Genomic DNA, 20,728 nt, shown 5'->3' with positions numbered 1-20,728 from the left:
CACAGCGAAAATGAACCCAACCAGTAACCATGAGGCTACAGGTTCAATCCGTGGCCTTGCTCAGTGGGTTAAGGATCCAGCACTGCCATGAGCTGTGGTGTAGGTTGCAGACATGGCTCGGATCTGACGTGGCTGTGGCAGGCGGCTACAGCTCCGATTGGACCCCTAGCCTGGGAACCTCCATGTGCCATGAATGCAGCCCTAAAAAGCAAAAAAAAAAAAAAAAAAAAAGAAAGAAGTTTTCTACAAGCAATGAACTCTGCCCTCAAGAACATGCCATTTTGGTACAATTTCCAGTTCTAAAATGAGAGCTTAATTACAATCCGGTTTGCTTGCTGGAAACACAAAAAATCCTATGCTTCCCCACCAGTCAGATGAGCATTCTGGCAAACACCACCACAGGCTGTACAGGCACAGTCCTCAGCCCGAGGACCTCTGTTCCACCCCCAAAGGTTCGGGCTGTTCTATAGACATAGACAATGAGTCTTCCAGACAGCAAGACCACCAATCCCACCATGCGGAGTCTCCTTAAAATCGCTATTAGTTCTGTGTACAAGCACATAAACATTTCAAAAGTGTCGAGAAAAATGTCTTGACCTGGTAGACCTCAAGTCACTCATACTCATCCCACTTCCTCGCAAGGAGTCAGACGGCCAACAACAGAAGCCACACATCTCACATCATCAATCCAGCATCTTAGTGCTCCTCTTTACTTCCAAAGCATCCAGCTTTTGCAGAGACCGCCAAAGGGTGAAAGTCAAGTAAGTCAGTATGGTTGCTGCCGATGGGCAGGGGGGTGGGGAACGAAACAATCGTCCCATCTTTCTCCATAGGTTAAGGTCTAGAGCACTCACCCAACTAAGAGCAAAATGCACCTACTCGATGCTAACAGGACAGTATTTATTCACTGTGTTAAAATAAATATAAAAGTACTTTCATGAACCTAAAACATAAACACTAGGCTCTCTATTCCTGAGATAATGGCATTTAAAATACATATTATTTTATATTCTCTCCCTCCTCCACTTAGCATCTTTCTGTGGTTGTTGCATCCCATCTTATGGCAGAGTTGTGCACTTGTCCACTTGTCGTATCCCCTTCCAGGACCTCATGCTTCTGTAGGTCCAAAGCTGTGTTTGTTTTAATCCTCTTCATCTATATATATGTATGCCTTGTTCCAAGAAACAATAATTAGCTATTAAATTCAACTGAAACAAAACTTCTGTCTTGCTTCAAAACGATATCCTATGTGCCCTGCAATGCTGCAGGATCTGTAGGGACCTCAAGTCAGAAAGGAGAATCTGAGGGAAACAGGACAGTGCATAGACAGGCAGACCATTTGTTTCATTTGTCTTCACTTTATTGTGCCTAATAGATGCTCCTTTTTTCACTGAAAGTTTGTGGCAAGGTTTGCTTGTGTCGAGAGGGTCAGTGCCATTTTTTCCAATAGCTTTTGCTCACTTCATGTCTCTGTGTCTCATTTTGGTAATTCTCCCCAAATTTTTTATTATTATATTTGTCATGCTGACCTGTGATCAGTGACCTTTGACGTTACTACTGCAAAAAGATTATGACTCACTGAACATTCAGAACATGGTTAGCATATTTTAGCTACAAATTTTTTTTTTTTTTGTCTTTTGTCTCTTTAGGGCCGCTCCCGCGGCATATGGAGGTTCCCAGGCGAGGGGTCGAATCTGGAGCTGTAGCCACCGGAACCACAGCAACTCGGGATCCGAGCCACATCTTTGACCTACACCACAGCTCACGGCAACGCCGGATCCTTAACCCACTGAGCAGGGCTAGGGATCGAACCCGTAACCTCATGGTTACTAGTCAGGTTCATTAACCACTGAGCCACGATGGGAACTCCTATAAATCATTTTTTATTGATGTACAGTTGATGTACAATATTGAATTTCTTATGTGTGTATATTGTCTTTAAACATAAAGCTATTGCATACTTTATAATAGACTATAGGAGACTTTAAACATAACTTGACTACGTGCTGGGAAAACAAAAAATTCCTGTGGCTCACTTTACTGTGCTGTTCGCTTTATTGCAGGAGTCTGGAACCGAACTCACAATATCTCTGAGGTAACTTTAAATACAGCCCCCCTACCGTTATCAGAAGAGAACACAGACAGAATACTTCACCTTGTAGTGGTAAGCAGACACACATACTATCAAGACTACGTAGAGACAACCAACAGGTTTCACAACGTCCCATGCTTAGAGACAGGCTGAGATGGAGGCTCCCAAGACAACCCCACCACACCACGTGGAAGATCATAGTGACATATAAAAAGAAGAGAGTGTGACAATTTAGAGAAGCTGGCTTGTCAATAGACACCTAAGCAATACCACCTGCCTCAGTGCAGTGCTGACCAAAAATCTCCATCATCCCACTGCCTTGTCATACGGCCTAAAAGTCTAGAAACTCTTGATTCAAGTACATACAAGCATATCACCTTTTTTTTTTTTTTTAATTTTATGACCGCACTCACAGCATATGCAAGTTTCTGAGCAGTTTCTAGATGCAACTGTGACCTACACCACAGGTGTGGCAATGCTGGATGCTTTAACCCATTGTGCCGAGCCAGGAATCAAACTCGCACCTCCACAGCAACCCAAGCAGCTGCAGTCGGATTCTTAACCCACTGCGCCATGGCATCCATTTTTTAATGTACATTTCCCATCCAACAACAGTGAATGAGCACTTTCCAGACCAATCCTTTCATTGAGAAAAACCAGGGGAAATCGGAAAAGTCTCAAGTTCAAAGATAGTAGAGACTTGCTATACCAGAATTCTGGAGAAGGAAGACCAAAAGGATGCAAGATTTGGCACCACTATTCTTAGATGTAGTTGCCCATTTGGAGGCAATGGCTGGGATGCTGAGAGGTCAAGCAAAAAGCAGCAGAGAGAAACTCAGAAGAGCTCTGCAGTGACCTTAAACGACAGAGAAATAAAAATTGGAGTTTAAGTCCTGCTGAAGGAGACCCTAATAAAGGCCAAATTTTCATCTGGGATCCTGAAAGAGGGTATTCTAAAGAAAGGATAAATTGAAAACCATCGGTTTTCCAAAGGACCAAAGCCCAGCTTTGAATCACTTCCACCCCTAACTGAACTGAGGTGCTACTGTCCTATCTCCCTGCCAGAAACAAAGGAAATCTCTGGAAAAAATTACACAACATCCAGAGCCGCAAATCATCTAGAATTTTATGTGTACAATATCCAACATTCGATCAAAAATAATCAGGCATGTTAAATAATAAGAATCCACTGAGAACCAAGAAAAAATAAAACAGATAACATAAACAGACCCAGGAAATGTATTAGAATTATCAGAAGTGAGTGTAAATTCAGATTAATATGTTCAAAAAATAATTTCCCCCCCAAAAGGCAAAATGAAGCCGTAGTTATTAGTCAAGATAGTAGGTACCTTTAGGAAGGAGAGTGGGATTGATGCTGGGAAAGGCATGGGGGCGTTCTGGGATGTTAACACTGTTCTATTTTTTTACTTATAGAGTGTTCACACGGTCTTTGTGATAATTTATCATGCTGTGTACTTATGTATCACTCATGTGTGACACTTTAATATTTTTTATTACTACGTAATGTAAAAAATTATATTTGGTTCTTTACAAAATTTTTTCTTTAAATTTCACTTATCTTTCATCAGTCCAAAACTCTGCCAGAGTCAAAATGATTTAATCAATGTATTATGACAGGAGTTCTACTTTAGATAGGAACTAAGTTCTAAAAGACCATGTCTCTTATACCCCACAACTATAAACTCTAGACAAAATACAAACCAGGAGTTCCTGTTGTGGCTCAGTGGTTAATAAACCCGACTAGTATCCAGGAGGACGCAGGTTCAATCCCTGGCCTTGCTCAGTGGGTTAAGGATCCAGCATTGCTGGGAGCTGTGGTGTAGGTCGCAGACGTGGCTCAGACCCCACATTGCTGTGGCTCTGGCGTAGGCCGGCAGCTACAGCTCTGATTGGACCCCTAGCCTGGGAACCTTCATCTGCTGAGGTGCGGCCCTAAAAAGACCAAAAAAAAAACAAAGAAGAAGAAGCCTAAGTAACTACATAAGGGCTTCAGAGCATGAAAAATAGCAGGTGGTTTGGGGAGAGTGTTAAAACTTGGAAGAAATAACCAGCACAGTAGTCGGGTTTGCTCTTCTTTTGGCATTGCCCTGAGCAGGGAGCATGTGGTATAAGAAGATAAAAAGTTCAGCAAGCTCACAGACTTTCTGATCTAAGGAGACAAGAGTGAAACCCAGAGCACCACAGCCTCTGGAGTGTGAGGGGGAAATGCCAAAAAAGGACGGATTCGGAGTTCCCATTGTGGCTCAATGGTTAATGAATCTGACTAGGAACCATGAGGTTGTGGGTTCGATCCCTGGCCTCGCTCAGTGAGTTAAGGATCTGGCATTGCTGTGAGCTCTGGTGTAGGTCGCAGATGCGGCTCAGACCTGGCATTGCTGTGGCCCTGGCGTAGGCTGGGCGGCTACAGCTCCGACGAGACCCCTAATCTGGGAACCTCCATATGCCGCACGTGCAGCCCTAGAAAAGGCAAAAAGACAAAAAAAAAAAAAAAGAAAGGACAGATTCAGATAAAATGTGAAGCCTAACTTCCATGTAAGCTCTGGTCCAAAACTGGAGAGACTAAGTATGTACAGATCCGAGTATAAACAATCCAGGTAAAGATGAAAGAGCTGAACTTTTATTTGAGCTACCTGCCTCAGGTGAGACAGAGTTCTCAGCTGAAGGGTAGCCAAATTAATTGGCTGCTTAAAAAATAAAAAACAAAAACAAGAACCCAAAAAAACAAAATCAACACTTTTCAGAGAAACATAACAATCCAGAACCTCCGCATCATGACTATGTACCTCGTCCAGGACACGCTCCAAACTCATCCGACTAAGGAAAACCAGCAAACTCTGACCTAACCCGTTCTCACGGGAAAAGACAACAAATTTCACGCCCAAGTTTACCCAGAATTTTGGAGATACACGGTAGACTGTAAAGTAGCTTTTATACCATGCTCCGTGTGATAAAGAAAACCCAGTCATAATCAATAAAAAGGTAGAAATTCTCAGAAGAGAAAGAAGAAAAAGAACCATACAGAAATGTTAGAATTGAAAAGACAGTATCTGAAATAAAAAATCCAGGTAAAGGGTGAAAGGAAGCTATTCAGTCTCCAGGGAAATGATTGCAGAGGGAAATGAATGAACATCCCTGAAAACAGAAAACATCCGGATAAACTGATTATTACTCTTTTATATACACATGCCCTTCAGCCACTTAGAGCTTTACAATTCCAGGGTGCTGGAACCAGAGGTCCCATTAAGATTATGTATTAAAACCACCTTATTTTACAGAGAAACACCTGAGGCTCAGAAAGGAGGTGAGTACCAGTCTCCAGGACATAAACCCAAGTTGATGTCTCCAGTAAAACCTGCCATGCGTATGCTCCTTCTCAGGCTACTTTAATCCCTTAGCACCGATTGCAGACACACAGCAGATCCAGCACTATGTCAGCAACCCTTCTTCGCCTTAACCTCTTTGTGCCTCAGTTTCCCCATTGGTAAAATGGGTTGATAATATGGTACCTACCTGACAGGGTGATTGTAGGTTATTTGAAAATTAAAACATATAAAATAATTTGAACACATCTAGAACATAGTACACAATATACAACATGCTGTTCAACCACGGTAATGCTTGCCCCCTGCTTTTTCTAAAGCCTGTTATGTCTCCCTGCTGACATATTACAGGACGAAAAACAGGGGGTCGACATGGAATGGTATGTGAAAGGAAAGAAGAAAATCACGAACTGGAAGTTGCCCTTATCCATGCCACAGTATGTACAAACCCATTTCAGAATGAGAGCCCCTGAGTGGAACGACAGATGATGCGTATGCGTGGGACCACCGCCTGAGGCAGACAGCCGTTAGCAATAGAAATAGAGCAGGATGGGTATGAACACTCAGGGTAAGGACTGAAAGTAAGAAAGCTTTCAGGAGTTCCCTTGGTGGCTCAGCGGTTCATGAGCCTGACTAGGATCCATAAGGATGGGGGTTCAATCCCTGGCCTCGCGCAGTAGGTTAAGGATCCAGCGTTGCCTCCAGCCGTGGTGTAGGTCACAGACTCCACTCAGATCCTGAGTTGCTGTGGCTGTAGCGTAGGTCAGCAGCTGTAGCTCTGACCCCTAGCCTAGGAACTTCCATGTGCCGTGGGTGCAGCCCTCAAAAGTAAAAAAAAGAGAAGAAAGAAAGATTTCCTCTGACAAAGAAAAACGGAGTTTAGGTAACAGTGGCCAATCACTGATCACAGTAATACCTAGCCAGAACATAGTGACTAAAATACAATAAAATTGTCTATATTTATGATTTTTCAAATCTCTTAATCACAGTACAGTAAGACTGCTCCAATATGAATTGACCTAGAAAGCAGGAAAATAATTGAAAATAAAGCACATCTTATCTCACACCTCATGAACACTCTTAACAAAATCTTCTTAGGGAGAGGCATACACAATTGTAATTATTCATGAAGGCAGTTATATAACAATATTTCCCATGAAATGAGTAAGCAGAACATGTGAAATAAGAATGTCGGTAAATACTTGGGGGAAGGGCTGGCATTTCATTTTACAGCAGATTTCTTAGCTGCAGGAGACAAGAACATCCTTAAGATCACTCTGAAGTTCTATTAAAGCCACAGAGATGTTGCAGATGCTACCAGTCCGCTTACCATTTCTTCAACAAAAGGGTAGAGCATGTCTCCAAAGTACTCTGTAGATTCAATTGGAAGTTGTGCCGGCAAATTATCAATGGAACACATCAGAATCCCAGAGCCTTCAACACTAGGAGAAGCAACATGCTTTATTCAGATGGACAAAAAATGTTATCTGTAAGCTCTAACTTCCCTAGGTGTGGACTCCATTAGCTAGGCTTCACAATCACCTGAAATTTTGTACCAGAATACTAAGAAAATAAATAAGACTTTTCCAACAAACCTTCTCCCTTCTTCTGCAACCCATTTCCCACTTGAATACAGTATATATAAAAGTATGTGTGTGTTTTAAGAGTTGAAATGTGTATGGTTTTTCCATCAAATTTTTAACATGTTGAGCATATCTCTGGAAATTTGCACACCCTCGGTAAAGATGTGGTGTTGAGTATTTTAGATGAGTATATCGGAGGAAGTAACTCATGTATTAGTATGTGTCTCTCCTCATCTAACAGCTTTGCAAACTCACCTGTCATGAATAATATGCTGATCTGCATCATACATGCAAAAGGGGTGCTCTATTGTCGTACACTCAGTCATAAACTCAATAGACCCTCCTGTGTCGGCTGAAATGTCACATATTGCCACAAGTCTGTAAATAACATCGATACTTAGATGAGAACGTGGAACTCTGAGGTCTCCGACAGAAGTAAAAATGAGAGCAAATGAAAGGTACTTCCACAGTTTTCAATGTAGAGGCCAAGTCTTCCTAGGCTCTTGGCTCTTTTTCCTATAGCTCACTGTTGAGGAAACTGTTCTCCAGGGACACAGAGAATCTTTCCAAGAGGAGTTTAGTTTCCCCAAGCAAAAAGAAAAAGGGGAAGGAAAAGAGATAAAGTAAAACAAACAAAAAACCCTTCCTTAGAGAAATGATTGACATCCGCCTAAAGTTAAGCCAGTTATGAAGTTCAATTACAATACCTCCACCCTGCTTAATAGTACATAATTTTACATGTTATTACATAGGAAATCTCTGGAATTAAGAACAGAAGTCTCAACCCAGGATTCAAAATCCCTTAGCGGTTGACCACAATTTTCCTGGCCAATCTCTGATTTCCACTGACCCATATAAACCCTATCCTAGTAGTTCCCGTTGTGGCTTGGCAGTTAACGAACCGGACTAGCCTCCATGAGGACCCAAGTTTGATCCCTGGCCTCGCTAAGCGGGTTAAGGATCTGGCATTCCCGTGAGCTGTGGTGTAGCTCGCAGACATGGCTCAGGTCTGGTGTAGCTGTGGCTGTGGCGTTGACCAGAGGCTACAGCTCCAATTCAGTCCCTAGCCTGGGAACCTCCACATGCCACAGGTGCAGCCCTAAAAGACAGAAAGACCAATAAATAAGTAAATAAATAAATAAATACATAAACCCTATCCTAGAGCTAGACTGTCTCACGCACAGTCTTAAATTGTGCTTCAGTGGCTCCATGTTTATCAAATCCCAGTCCTATCAGTCAAAAGTTCTTGTTCTCCCCACTCCTCCTAAAGACTGTGCCAAGCCCGTGCTCCCACTTCCTTCTAAGCTCCGGAGATACTGATTGCTCCTAGCATTTTCTTGATATTTACTTGATGCCAGCTGCATGCCAGAGGGCACAACCATATTTTTTCTCTCTCAGCTTAGCAGAGTGCCAGGCAGACCTGGTTTTCCACAAATATTTATTGAGTAATTTATTCAACATTGAGTAATTATTTGAATGAACATCGTGTGTCAAACAATGTCCTGCATACTTATGGCCAAGACAAATGGGGACCCCATCCTTAAGGGATTAAGTTCTAGTAAGTTGGGAAAAACTATAAACACAGGAAAAATAAATGATCATGAGTTTCAGGGGGCAGGAAACAGTAACAGGCTGTTACTGAGAGGTGGAAACGGAGAAGCAAGAGAAGAACTCTCTGAGGAGCTTCCTTTTGAGCGATGTGTCGAATCACAGAGATTAAGAGAAGAGAATTTCAAGACAGGAAGGGAGGAGTTCCCATCGTGGCTCAGGGGTAATGAACCCAACTAGTATCCAAGAGGACAAAGGTTCAAGCTCTGGCCTTGCCCAGTGGGTTAAGGATCTGGCGTTGCTGTGAGCTGTGGTGTAGGCCAGCGGCTGCAGCTCACATTCAACCCCTAGCCTGAGAACTTCCATATGCCTCGGGTATGGCCCTAAAAAGACAAAAAGAAAAAAAGAAAAAAAAAAAAAAAGAAGAAGGGAAGGAAATAGACTTACCAACATAGAAAACAAACTTATGATTACCAAGGGGGAGAGGGATCAATCAGGAGTTTAGAATTAACAGATATATACTATATATACAATAAATATCTAAACAACAAGGACCTACTGTATAGCAAGGGGAAATACATTAAATATCTTATAATAACCTATAATGGAAAGAATCTGAAAAAATATTTCTATCTATCTGAATCACTTTGCTGTACACCTGAAACTAACAATACTATAAATCAACTGTACTTCAATTTTAAAAATTAAAAAAAAAAAAAGAGGGAGGGAGGGTTAACTGCCAAATATTCCAAGAGGTGGAGTAAGGTAAGACAGACAACTGGCCATCAACAGTCAAGTCCTGTGCTCTGTGGACTGTCTATGTGTGGGTCTTGCTGCCAAAAACTGCCATCGTTGCTGAAGTCCTTACTTGTGTGGCAATGCAGGGCAGCCTTCAACACCAGCAACTGAGGACTTGCCTGGAGCCAGGAGACTCTGAGCATCTTGGCGGGTTAGTAGACGAGGGGTATTTTGTTCCCAGTAGATCCCATTGATTAAACAAGTTGTATAGGGTGCAATCTGTAAGGCAAATTCCCAAGTTCAACGAGGTAGGAAATGGCCTTTTTCATTGCAGTGTGCTGAAAGAGAGCTACCAGTAAAGTCCATGAGGAAATTATTTAAGGTTACTTCTAATTGGCTTTGTTATTTACCAAGTCAGTGGCCACGTTCTGAAGCAAAGACAATAAACAGCCACCCAGATTTCAATGGAGAATTACATTATGGGAAAATATATGAACATATATTAATAATTTGCATTCTATAATGCATTGCAGAGCCAAGACAAAGGAAATAACAGAATAGGGCTCTATTTCCAGCTCAGCCTCTAGTAGAGTGTGATCTAAAGCATGCTACCTCAATTCCTCTGGGCTCTGTTTTCCTTACCTGCCAGATGGGGATAATACGTACCCTAGTCCTCAAAGGAATGCTGTGAAGATTAAATCAGATAACATCTGTAAGCTCCATGGACAAATGTGCTACATGCATGCATACATGGTAACTAGGTCATTTTTAAGTTTTAGGATGTATCCAATCACCAATACTTCTGTGATTGGGGAAAAGAGAAGAGATGGAAACTTACTAGATTCTAAATTTTTCAATTTGAAATGTTTTATAATACCTGTTTCTCAAGCATCTCCAGCATTCTCCAGTTACAGGTAAGAATCCTTCTTCTATAATATGCTCTACATGCTATAACACTAAATTTCATACCAGAATCTAGAAATTTTATATTGTTCAAATGTATCTGAGATTATTTGAAACATTCCTTTTCACCATAGGTGCATGCATTTTTTGTTGATTTGAGCAGGACCATTGTATGACCAATGACTAGAGAACACCCAAATATACTATCCCTCTTATGAGACCAGTGTGTTCCCATCAGAAGGAATTGAATTGGAAGAAACTTTTCTGTGCAGTTGAGATGAGTCTCTGCTTATATAGCTATACTATTTCACCCTGGTCCCCTGTAATCAATGGCATATATATCAAGATGGCTGGCTGAGGTTTCAATTGCAATTTGTGGCCAGAAAAGGGACAGATGTATTTCAAGACCAAACCTCACAGACACTGTGCTTTGTCAACAGTACTAATTCAGGATAAACACGGAAAACACTAACGCGCAGGAAATCGTTTAGCACTATGGGGTGCATGCAGACCTGAAGTAGAAACAGAGTCAGTGAAGCTGAAACCACCAGACCCACTAATTGAAGGCCACTCCGAACAGCAATAAAAGCCAACAACTCCTAGGCCCAACTCATCATACCCAAAGGAGTCACAACAAGTCAATGTGGGGAACTGAAAAACAATGTACACACTCACAGTATCTCCCCTTAAAAAGGGCCTAACCATAGTGTATCATGAGCAGCCAGCTCCGGGGCGGGTATGACACTCACGTCGGTACTGAAACGACTTGTGTAGCGCTCAGGATGCTTGTCGTACTCGATGGGGTCATACACACCATCGGTTTTCCTGACAAGATGATGATGGCGACTCAACACGGTCCCGTACACTTTTCTCAGGTCTTGGGAGGAGAAAGAAATGAGTAAAGTGGGTTGCAGATGATAGACTATGGCGATAGAATACTGTAACACAGCACCTGTTGAAAAACGGCAAAAGATGCACACACCACCCGCCCCCCTCACCTCCAGTTTGGGAAACTTCTTTTAATTCATGTGGCTCCACATATTCACAAGGTAATTCATTGAAGATTTCTTGGGCTCCCTGTAAAGAAGACATGAGTGACGATCTAAAAATCAGTCTGAAAAGAGCCAGTGCAGTTTCCTGCAAAAATTCACCCTATAATAATATAGCTCAGCTTATCCTGCCCTGCAACTGGGACCACAACACAGGAGTACAGGTCAGCTCTTGAATGCAGCCTACAAATCAACTTTATTCCCACTTAAACACTACTCATTGGGAGGGACTTTATTCTTTTCACTTAAAGTTATTCAGCAAAGGAGTTTCCCCTCATGGTGCAGCGGAAACGAATCCAACTGGGAACCATGAGGTTGCGGGTTCAATCCCAGGCCTTGATTAGTGGGTTAAGGATCTGGCATTGCTGTGAGCTGTGGTGTAGGTCGCAGATGTGGCTCAGATTCTGTGTTGCTGTGGCTGTGGTGCAGGCTGGCAGCTAGAGCTCTGATTCGACCCCTAGCCTGGGAACCTCCATATGTTGCAGATGTGGCACCAAAAAGCAAAAAAAAAAAAAAAAAAAAAAAAAATTATTCAGTATAGAAACAAAAGTATTTAGAAATAAGAGTACAATAACAATATTTCTATTTACTTTTTGATCCATTGCAGAAATTATTTCAAATTTGGAAAACTATATTTCCTACAAAAAAAAAAAATCAGATGGGTATCTCACAGAATAATAAATAGCGATATCCTGTCTTTGCTAAAGATCTATTTTACAAAATTCTCTGGGGGATCACAAATGCATTCTCACAACTACCTCAAAAAGAAGAAAGAAACAATTCTAGTCTTGAATTAAGCCTAGAATTTTTTGGCAAAACTTCAAGTCTTGAAAAATTTACATCCTGGGATCACTTCCAAATTTTTGGTCATCTCAGTGACGGAAGTAAAATAGACCACCCTAGAAACAGACCTTTACACAACAAGTACTTATTCTTCTGAGAAGAAAAAAAAAGAAAAGGAAAAGCATTCAAGCCTCTGACAGCTTGGACTCAGCTGAAAGCAAAGACAGTACGTTTGGACCAGTGCTGCTCTTTACTGTGGGAAAAGCACATAGGTAAGAAAAGTACCAAGAAAAGAAGGCCCCATCATGGAAAAGGAGGCTCTGAAATGTCCACAAAATGCCCACATCCTTTGCGTTAGTGTCAGAGTTTCAGACTCCTTTACAGAAAAGAAAACAGTTGAAATTTACCTTAGATACGTTACCAGTTCCTGTGAACACAAATGTTAAGGGTCCTATTGACTTTGGCATCAAACCCAGAGATATTTCATAGCCAGCGTCCCGGACAGCTTGCACAGCCTGACTGCTGTTCCTGTAGTTATGAGCCATGCCAATGTGCTGCAAGCAAGCACACACGGTTCAAGTTAGCCTACCATCCAAGACATGTTCCCATTCTTAAAATGTGACATTTAAAAAAAAAAAAAAAATACACAAAAACATCTCACCATAAAAGGTGTGTGGTGTCCCAAAGCAAGGAGCCTTAAACCCATTCCATGTAAAATGTTGAGCATCCCTGTTGCAGAATCAGACCAACAGAAGATAGACCATTAGTTGGGAGGCGTTGAAGCTGTTCTTTACTGCCCATTCTCCAACCTGCTTGGTGCTCCGACAGCGTCTTTTTCCTTAACATTAGTCACCCTCAAGATTCTGTACCAGGCTCTATTCTCTTCAGTCTTTACATTTTGTTTCCTTAGCTAATCTCCTTCATTCCTGAATTTCAAGTACTCTCCATATGCTGATGACTCCGAGTCTATAGTTTTAACACAGTTTTAATTTATGTCAAGACCCAACCAACCACCTTATGGATTGCCTTAGCAAGCCTCCAGGGAAGACCTCGGCATCCGACATTCTCTCCTTCTTTTCCAGATGAGAATTTTCCCTCTCCATATTCCTGCCAAATTTTCTTTGGTCTTTTTTCTGATGTCAACTTTGAAAGGAACGATTTACATACAATAAATCACACCAATTTAAAACCTACAGTTGGATAATTGTTATCAAATGTACGCACCCATATCACCACCAACACAATCAAGACACAGATTATTCCCATCATCCCGGTCAATCCTCCCCAGCCCTTGGCCCCAAACAACTACTGATTTTATTTCTGTCCGTATAGATTAGTTTCTTCTTCAGTTTCATACAAATGACATTTTAAGTATTTACTCTTTTTGTGAGTCTGCTTTTACTTGGGATAATATTTTTAAGATTCATGAATGCTTTGGGAGTCCCTTTCATGACTCCGTGGTTAGCAAACCCAACTAGGATCCATGAGGATGTGGATTTGATCACTCACTTCGCTCAGTGGGTTAAGGATCCAGCGTTGCCGTGAGCTGTGGTATAGGTCACAGACACAGTTGGGATCCCACATTGCTGCAGCTGTGGTGTAGGCTGGCAGCTGCAGCTTCAATTCGACCCCTAGCCTCGGAACTTCCCTATGCCTTGGGTGCCGCCCTAAAAAGCAAAAAAAAAAAAAAAAAAAAAAAAAAAAAAAAAAAAAAAAAAATTCATGAATACTTTGTGTGTATAAGCAGTTTGCTTTTTTTTTTTTTTTTACTGCTCAGGAGTGTCGCATTTTATGGATATACCACAATTTATTTATCCATTCCTCTGATGATTGCTTGGGCTATTATGATTGAAGCTACTATAAATATTCTTCCCAAAAAAATTTTCTTTCTCTTGATAAATGTCTATGACTAAAGTTTGTTTTACACATTAATATTCAAGTTTTTTAATTTCTACTTGAGTTGTGCCTTTCAAGGATTTGTCCGTTAACACTGTCAAATTTATTGGCCTAGTCATAATATCCCCTTATCCTCTTAATATCTGCAAGGTTATGATGGTTCCTCTTGTATTCCTAATATTGGTAAAAAGCAGCTTTTTTTTTTTTAATCAGTCTCACTAGAATTTCTCAACTTTAGTGATTAAAAAAAGAAGAATCACCTTTTGATCTTCTCCATTGTTTTCCTATTTCAATTTCATTGATTCTCCCCTTATCTTCCAAATATTTGAAAATGTTCTGGCTATCCTTCTGTTATAATTCCAATGTCAATTTCATTATAGTCAGTGCACATACTCTATGATTTCATTATTATTATTATTATTTTTTGTCTTTTTGCTATTTCTTGGGCCGCTCCCGCGGCATATGGAGGTTCCCAGGCTAGGGGTCGAATCGGAGCTGTAGCCGCCAGCTTATGCCAGAGCCACAGCAACGCGGGATCTGAGCCGCGTCTGTGACCTACACCACAGCTCACAGCAATGCCGGATTATTAACCCACTGAGCAAGGGCAGGGACCGAACCTGCAACCTCATGGTTCCTAGTCGGATTCGTTAACCACTGCGCCACGACGATGGGAACTCCACATACTCTATGATTTCAAACCCTCTCAATTTATGAAGAATTGTTTTGTGACCCAGCATATAGACTCTCTAGGACTTCTGGTTGTGGCTCAGTGGTAACGAACCCAAACAGTATCCATGAGGACCCAGGTTCGAACCCTGGCCTCACTCAGTGGGTCAAGTATCTGGCATTACCATGAGCTGCAGTGTAGGTCACAGATGCGGCTCGGATCCCAAGTTACTATGGCTGTGGTGTAAGCTGGCATCTGCAGCTCCAATTTGACCCCTAGCCTGGGAACTTCCATACACTTCAGGTGCAGTCCTAAAAAGCAAACAAAAACACAAACAAATAAAACACCGTTAGACACTCTAGGTGAATGTTCCACATGACTTGAACAGAATGTGAATTCTATTCTGAAGTTGCTGGATGTGGGGGGGGGGGGGTGACAGTATTTTGAGTCTTATATCCCTACACATTTTGTCTAATTACTCTGACAATTACAGGTCTTCACGTAGTCTAGCTTGATACATTCCATGGGGTGTTTCTCAACTAAAAATGGTTCAAAGTTCTAAGTGGGACAAAAACCAAGTGATGTTCTTCCCCAAACTCCAGTTCTTATCCTTGCTAGACTGCTCCTCTGTGGGCTCCTGTCCTCAGCCCTCTTCCTCTCTTTTATATGTTCTCCCCTTCTTCAGTTTCTCATCACCAAACTGACCTCTCTTTCCAAGCTTCCAAACAGAACCTCCTAAACTTCAGAGCCTATCCGTAGTCGGTATCTTTCCCCCTGCTCTCTTTTTCTTAATTTTTGTAATGAACATAGTTTAATAAAATAAAACACGTCTTATTTTACTCCCCTGATATTCATCACCCTTAGTCACACCCCTGTTTATTTTTAGTGGTGAAAATGAACACACCTATCCCCTTGCCACAGAAAAAACAGTTACTCCTCAGGCAAATTGAGAGAGTGGGTGATGTAACAGCCCTGGGATACCTACCTGCCACACCTGCCCACTGTCCAAACGCCACTACCCGTATTCCTCTATGATCCACCATTTTCTCATAATCGATAAGTCGGATTTCCTGAAGAAAGGATAAAAAATTTCTCAACCAGACTCATCCTTAATTTCAATGAGTAGTGCATATGAGCAAGTGAGTGTTTCACATTTTTTTTTCCCCTTATAAAATATATCTTGACTTGCTGAGGTGCATCATGAACTATTTAGAAAATGCTGGGTCACAAACCAGTGACAGGTTTGTGTTTAGAGATGGAAGAATGGTCCTAGCAGGGTGCTAAATGCCCCTTGATGATAAGCAATAAAATAACAAAAGTTCTTGAAACTTTTAGCCCAGCATGATCTACAAATATATTTACATAATGCCCCACTTATCCTCTCTCAATTCCTTCTAGTCTCAAAAAATAAAGCCCTTCTTGAGATTAATCCCTGTGAGCTAGAACCCAACTTTCTTCGCTGTCCTCTAAGGCCACTGCTGAATTTTTTCTCTTCCTTGTATTATCTCTTTACAGTGTCTCTTCCCATCAGCCATTCTAAATACACCCAGGCCTCTCTTCTACCTTAAAAATAACAATACTCCCTCTCAAATCCACACAAACAAACCTATCTCATTCTCTCTCTCTCCTCCGTTCCCTTCCCCTCATCTGTCTAGTATCTCTCTCTGTCTCTCTTTTTTCTCTCTCCATCCTTTCACAAGTAAGCTTCATTTTAAAAGTTAAAACACATGCTGCCTGTGTTTCACTTCCTTGCCTTCACTAAAACCACATTTTTCCCTTCCTTAGCAATCTTCCCTCTCTTTTGGAAATGCCCTATTAATTCATGCTTAAAAGCTACTGACACCTTGTAATTATAGAATGTTTTAAACAGTCATTTTATTTCCTCAGATGATATGAGTTTTATCAGGTGCATGGATTTAAGAATATTTAATATTCATCCAACTCCAAATAACTTATTATAAAATGTTGCCCCAGAGCAGCCTGCTGGGTCTGTTTTTATTAATTTCTTGCAATGAAAGGAAGTTCATACAACAACAGAGAAAAAAGTTTCTGAAGTTATTTTTGAGTAGTATATCTGCTTAAGGGGAAACATTCTTCTTGTAACATTATTTCCATTAATTATGTTTTGAATTTGTTCTTCTGAAACACTGCAAATTAACTACAGCCTCCCTCAAGTGAATCTGAAATTAGTAAGAATGAATTCTACAGGCCTATGTAAAATACGTCTTCCTCCATTGCTTTTACTGTGGGTGACTCTTCTGTCCTCTACCGATTGTCCAGTTCTACTCTAGTTTCTATGCCCTAATGTCCTTACCCCATGACGTAGGCCTTGCACGTCTCCATCTACCTTCACTCCTTACCCTCATTCAGTCTTCCTGCCTCTGGATACCATCTAGTCTCTGACCAATTGCAAAATGTGTATCTGGAGAAGCTGCCCTCTTGAGCTGCAGACTCACTTCTTTGCTTTTTTGTCTCATGGACAAATTAAACTCCACAAACCCTAAGCTCTAACTCTTGATCCTCTCATCCAAGCTTGCTGCTCTGGAGTAGCATCAGCTCAATCTTAGCCAACTCCTTTAAGCTTCTCAAACCAAAATCTTGGCGCCGTCTCCGACTCTTCTCTTTCTCTCGTTTCAGCAGTGAACCCTGTAGGGTCAGACCTCTAAACATCTCCAAGATTTTCCAGGTATCCCAGCCTGCCCTTCCGCCACCCTCATGCAGCCACCGTCATCTGTGGCCTAACATCTGGGCTAGTTTAGACTAACAATCTTCCTCTTAATTTTGTTCTCCTTTTCCCACCTCCAAATTATTGCCAACGCAACTGGCTGAATAAGCTTTTAGAACATGATTGACTCTAATCCTCCACACAGAAAGATCATCAGGCCTTTGCACTATTATTCTTTTAGTTTGAAGATTTTTTTTCCCCAATGGATATGGCTTGATCCTTCTTCACTTCCTTCAAATTTTGCTCAATGCCAACTTCCCAATGAGGCTCCCTCTGATCATCCTATTTAAACTAGCATTGTCACCTCCCCCAGGGCCCGGCACTCCTTTCTTTCTTCCGTATCATATTTATCTCTATTACACACATCACCTAGTGACATATGAGGAGTCATTTATTATCCATCTATTCCTACTAGAATGTAAGTTCTGTTCACTGAGGTGATCAATGTCAGACACACTATGGGCGCTTGGTGAGTATCTGTTGAGTGAAGAGATGATAGTTTTTCTGTCATATTTATATCTCAGACAAAAAATTCTTTCCCTTATGAATATTAATAAGTGCAGAAGGAGTCTCCAGTCCAGTTCTGGTACTAGAGTTGGGCAGCCCCATTCAAGTCGCTTCACCTCTCTGGGCTCCATCTGAAAAGTTAAGGTGATGGGTTATATGCCCTCTGAGGTTCTTTTCAGCTCTAAAATTCTACCTAGGGACATTTGACCAATTAACCTTATAAATTAAGAATCATTTGAGGCAAATGCTTCTATTGTTCTTTTCATTTTAGAATACAAAAGGAATGAACTGCTTGGTTCCTCTTATCACAAACTCCAAGATGGTCCAGCCTAGAAGCCTAAGAGCCACAGATCTACTCAAGCACTAACTAGCAGATCACCTTTCCTATGAAAGTAACATGATATATTCCTAGATGCTGAAAGAAAACAAAAATCCCTCGTGACAGTTAAAAGTTTTTTAAAAAAACTATGTTTCTAAATTAACATTTATGAATATTGGTCACTAATTACCTGTTTTAGAATCTCATCCAACAAACCCATATTGGCCTCCTGAGCCTTTATTGTGTGGGAGAAGAATGCATAAGTCTTCTTGGACATTAATTTTTCCTCTGGGGGTCTTTTAACTCCCAAAATTAGACAAGCTTCAGAAATATCCTCCTGAAGAATGCCACCAGCTTTCACATATTCCTGGGAATATAATTTTGATTAAAGGTTATTCCCCAAAATTCTGTTATTCATATTTTAATAAATAAATGTAGCAAAAAAAATTTTAATAAATAAATAAATAAATGAATGTAGCAGTTAAAAGGCACACACTTTCAGAAGAATAAAATAAAATTTCTAATATTCTTACTTGCTGGCTACAGATCAACCTAACATGCTTGACTTTTATAGCAAACACTTTTATTTAAGAACAGTTAAGGAGTTCCCATTGTGGCTCAGTGGAAAAGAATCCCACTAGGAACCATGATGTGGTGGGTTCGATCCCTGGCCTTGCTCAGTGGGTTAAGGATCCGGCATTGCTGTGAGCTGTGGTGTAGGTTACAGATGTGGCTCGGGTCTACCGTTGCTATGGCTATGGTGTAGGCCAGTGGCTACCACTCCGATTAGACTCCTAGCCTGGGAAACTCCATATGCCGCAGTTGCGGGCCTCAAAAAGACAAAAGACAAAAAAAAAAAAAGTTAATAGTCTGACATCTTTTTGCTGGCATGCCTGTGGCATGTGAAAGTTCTCAGGCCAAGGGATCGAATCCAAGCTGCAGCTACAACCTGATCCTTAACCCACTGTGCCACAGCAGAAACTCTATCACTCAGGTGTATTTTTATTATTTTTTATTTATTTAATTTTTCTTTTAGGGCTGCACTTGCAGCATACGTAAATTCCCAGGCTGGGGGTTGAATTGGAGCTACAGCTGGAGACCTGCGCCACAGCCACGACAATGTCATAGCCAATCCGCCTCTGCAACCTACACCACAGCTCACAGCAATGCCGGATCCTTAACCCACTGAGCAAGGCCAGGGATCGAACCTGCAATATCAAGGTTACTAGTCGGATTCGTTTCCGCTATGCCACAACAGGAACTCCTCAGGTATATTTTTAAAAGACAGACACATATCTGCAATATTTTCTTTTTCTTTTTTGGTTCAATTAGTATTTACTACTGCCCTACTCTATGCAATGGACTGTGCTGGTGATAAAACACAAAGACAAGATCCTTCCTATAAAGGAACTCATGAAAAATTATAAAAGGAAGTCAGAGGCACAATACATGAGGCTAAACTCAAAAGAACATTATGATTAGCATGATTTAAGTGGTATATTAATTTAATGGATCTTGAGATAATTCCCAGGTGGGATGATCAAGGAAATACAAAAATTTAAATTAATCTAAAAGACTGGGCAGGATTTAGAGGTAGGGAGATAGGAGATACAAGATGGTAATACCAGCAAGAGGCATTGAAGGAATATATACAAATATGGAGACAGGAAAGTAAGGAGACAGTCAGGGCATGAGTGAATATATGAATATTATGAGTGAATATAGCTTTATTGGATAAAAATAAAAATAATCATTGACATTTATTAATAATAAATTACTATTTGCTTTGCTAACCTCTTTGCATGATTTATTTAATTCTCAAAAACTCCCATGAGGTAGGTACTATTATCCTCATTTTATCAATGGGAAAACTGAGTGTTATTTATTAAATATAGATTTCATAGCTATTGTACATGGAGGTAATAGATAGTCATTTCAGATTTTTAAATAAGGGGGTAGCATGATCCAGGGAGAATTTTAAAAGTATGAAAGCGGGCTATTGAGTAAAATGAAGATAAATCTAGAAAGGAATCTACTTCAAAGGAAGGTATAAACGAATAAGAGAGATAGTAAAAGAATGAACGTGTGGTTCATACCTGATTTCTTTGAAAAGAGTCTATTTGCCCATTTATAGTGGACTGGTTAAATAAATCATGAGAAATAATGGAGTAATTAGAGGAGAGTAATTACTACACAGTCATTAAGTAGAATGAAGCCAATCATTAAGAACTGACATGGGAGTTCCCATTGTGGCTCAGCAGTAACGAGCCCAAGTAGTATCCATGAAGATGAGGGTTCGATCCCTCGCGTTGCCACTGGATTAAGGAGCTAGCATAGCTGTGAGCTGTGGTGGAGTGATTTCCAGGATATGTTGTAGATGGAACAAAGCAAGGTGCAAAAGAAAAGATAGAGTATACAACAGATAGAGTATTCTGCATAAGATTGAAGGGAAAATTAAAAACACACACACATGCACACACATATAAACATACCTACTTTTGCAAGAAGAGATATAGAAATGACAGATCAGAAACTAATGAAAATAGAAACCTACAGGGTGGGTGGGAGTGGCATGTA

General features: G+C 40.8%; 1 protein-coding gene across 14 annotated transcripts in view; it reads right to left on the bottom strand.

The window, feature by feature from the left end:
* Window positions 1-20,728, bottom strand: part of AASS (aminoadipate-semialdehyde synthase) — a 99,169-nt gene that overhangs the window by 27,677 nt on the left and 50,764 nt on the right. For 5 of the 14 annotated variants that reach the window (XR_014833141.1, XM_021078483.2, NM_001244900.1 and 2 more), the window contains 9 exon segments: window positions 18,342-18,518; window positions 15,586-15,670; window positions 12,699-12,766; window positions 12,445-12,591; window positions 11,204-11,282; window positions 10,955-11,082; window positions 9,433-9,581; window positions 7,272-7,394; window positions 6,764-6,875 (listed from right to left, as the gene is read on the bottom strand). Coding sequence is in view for 13 of the 14 variants with exons in the window: in XM_021078483.2 (XP_020934142.2) it covers window positions 6,764-6,875; window positions 7,272-7,394; window positions 9,433-9,581; window positions 10,955-11,082; window positions 11,204-11,282; window positions 12,445-12,591; window positions 12,699-12,766; window positions 15,586-15,670; window positions 18,342-18,518 (1,068 nt within the window). In the remaining variant the exon portion in view is untranslated. 14 annotated transcript variants of the gene reach the window in all.

This window comes from Sus scrofa, chromosome 18 (genome assembly GCF_054392235.1).
Source record: "Sus scrofa isolate SSC_HxYL_T2T_F1_AM1 chromosome 18, Sscrofa_HxYL_maternal_Yorkshire_Landrace_v2.0, whole genome shotgun sequence".
In the NCBI taxonomy this organism is placed as follows: domain Eukaryota; kingdom Metazoa; phylum Chordata; class Mammalia; order Artiodactyla; family Suidae; genus Sus; species Sus scrofa.
This window is presented reverse-complemented; position numbering and strand designations above follow the sequence as displayed.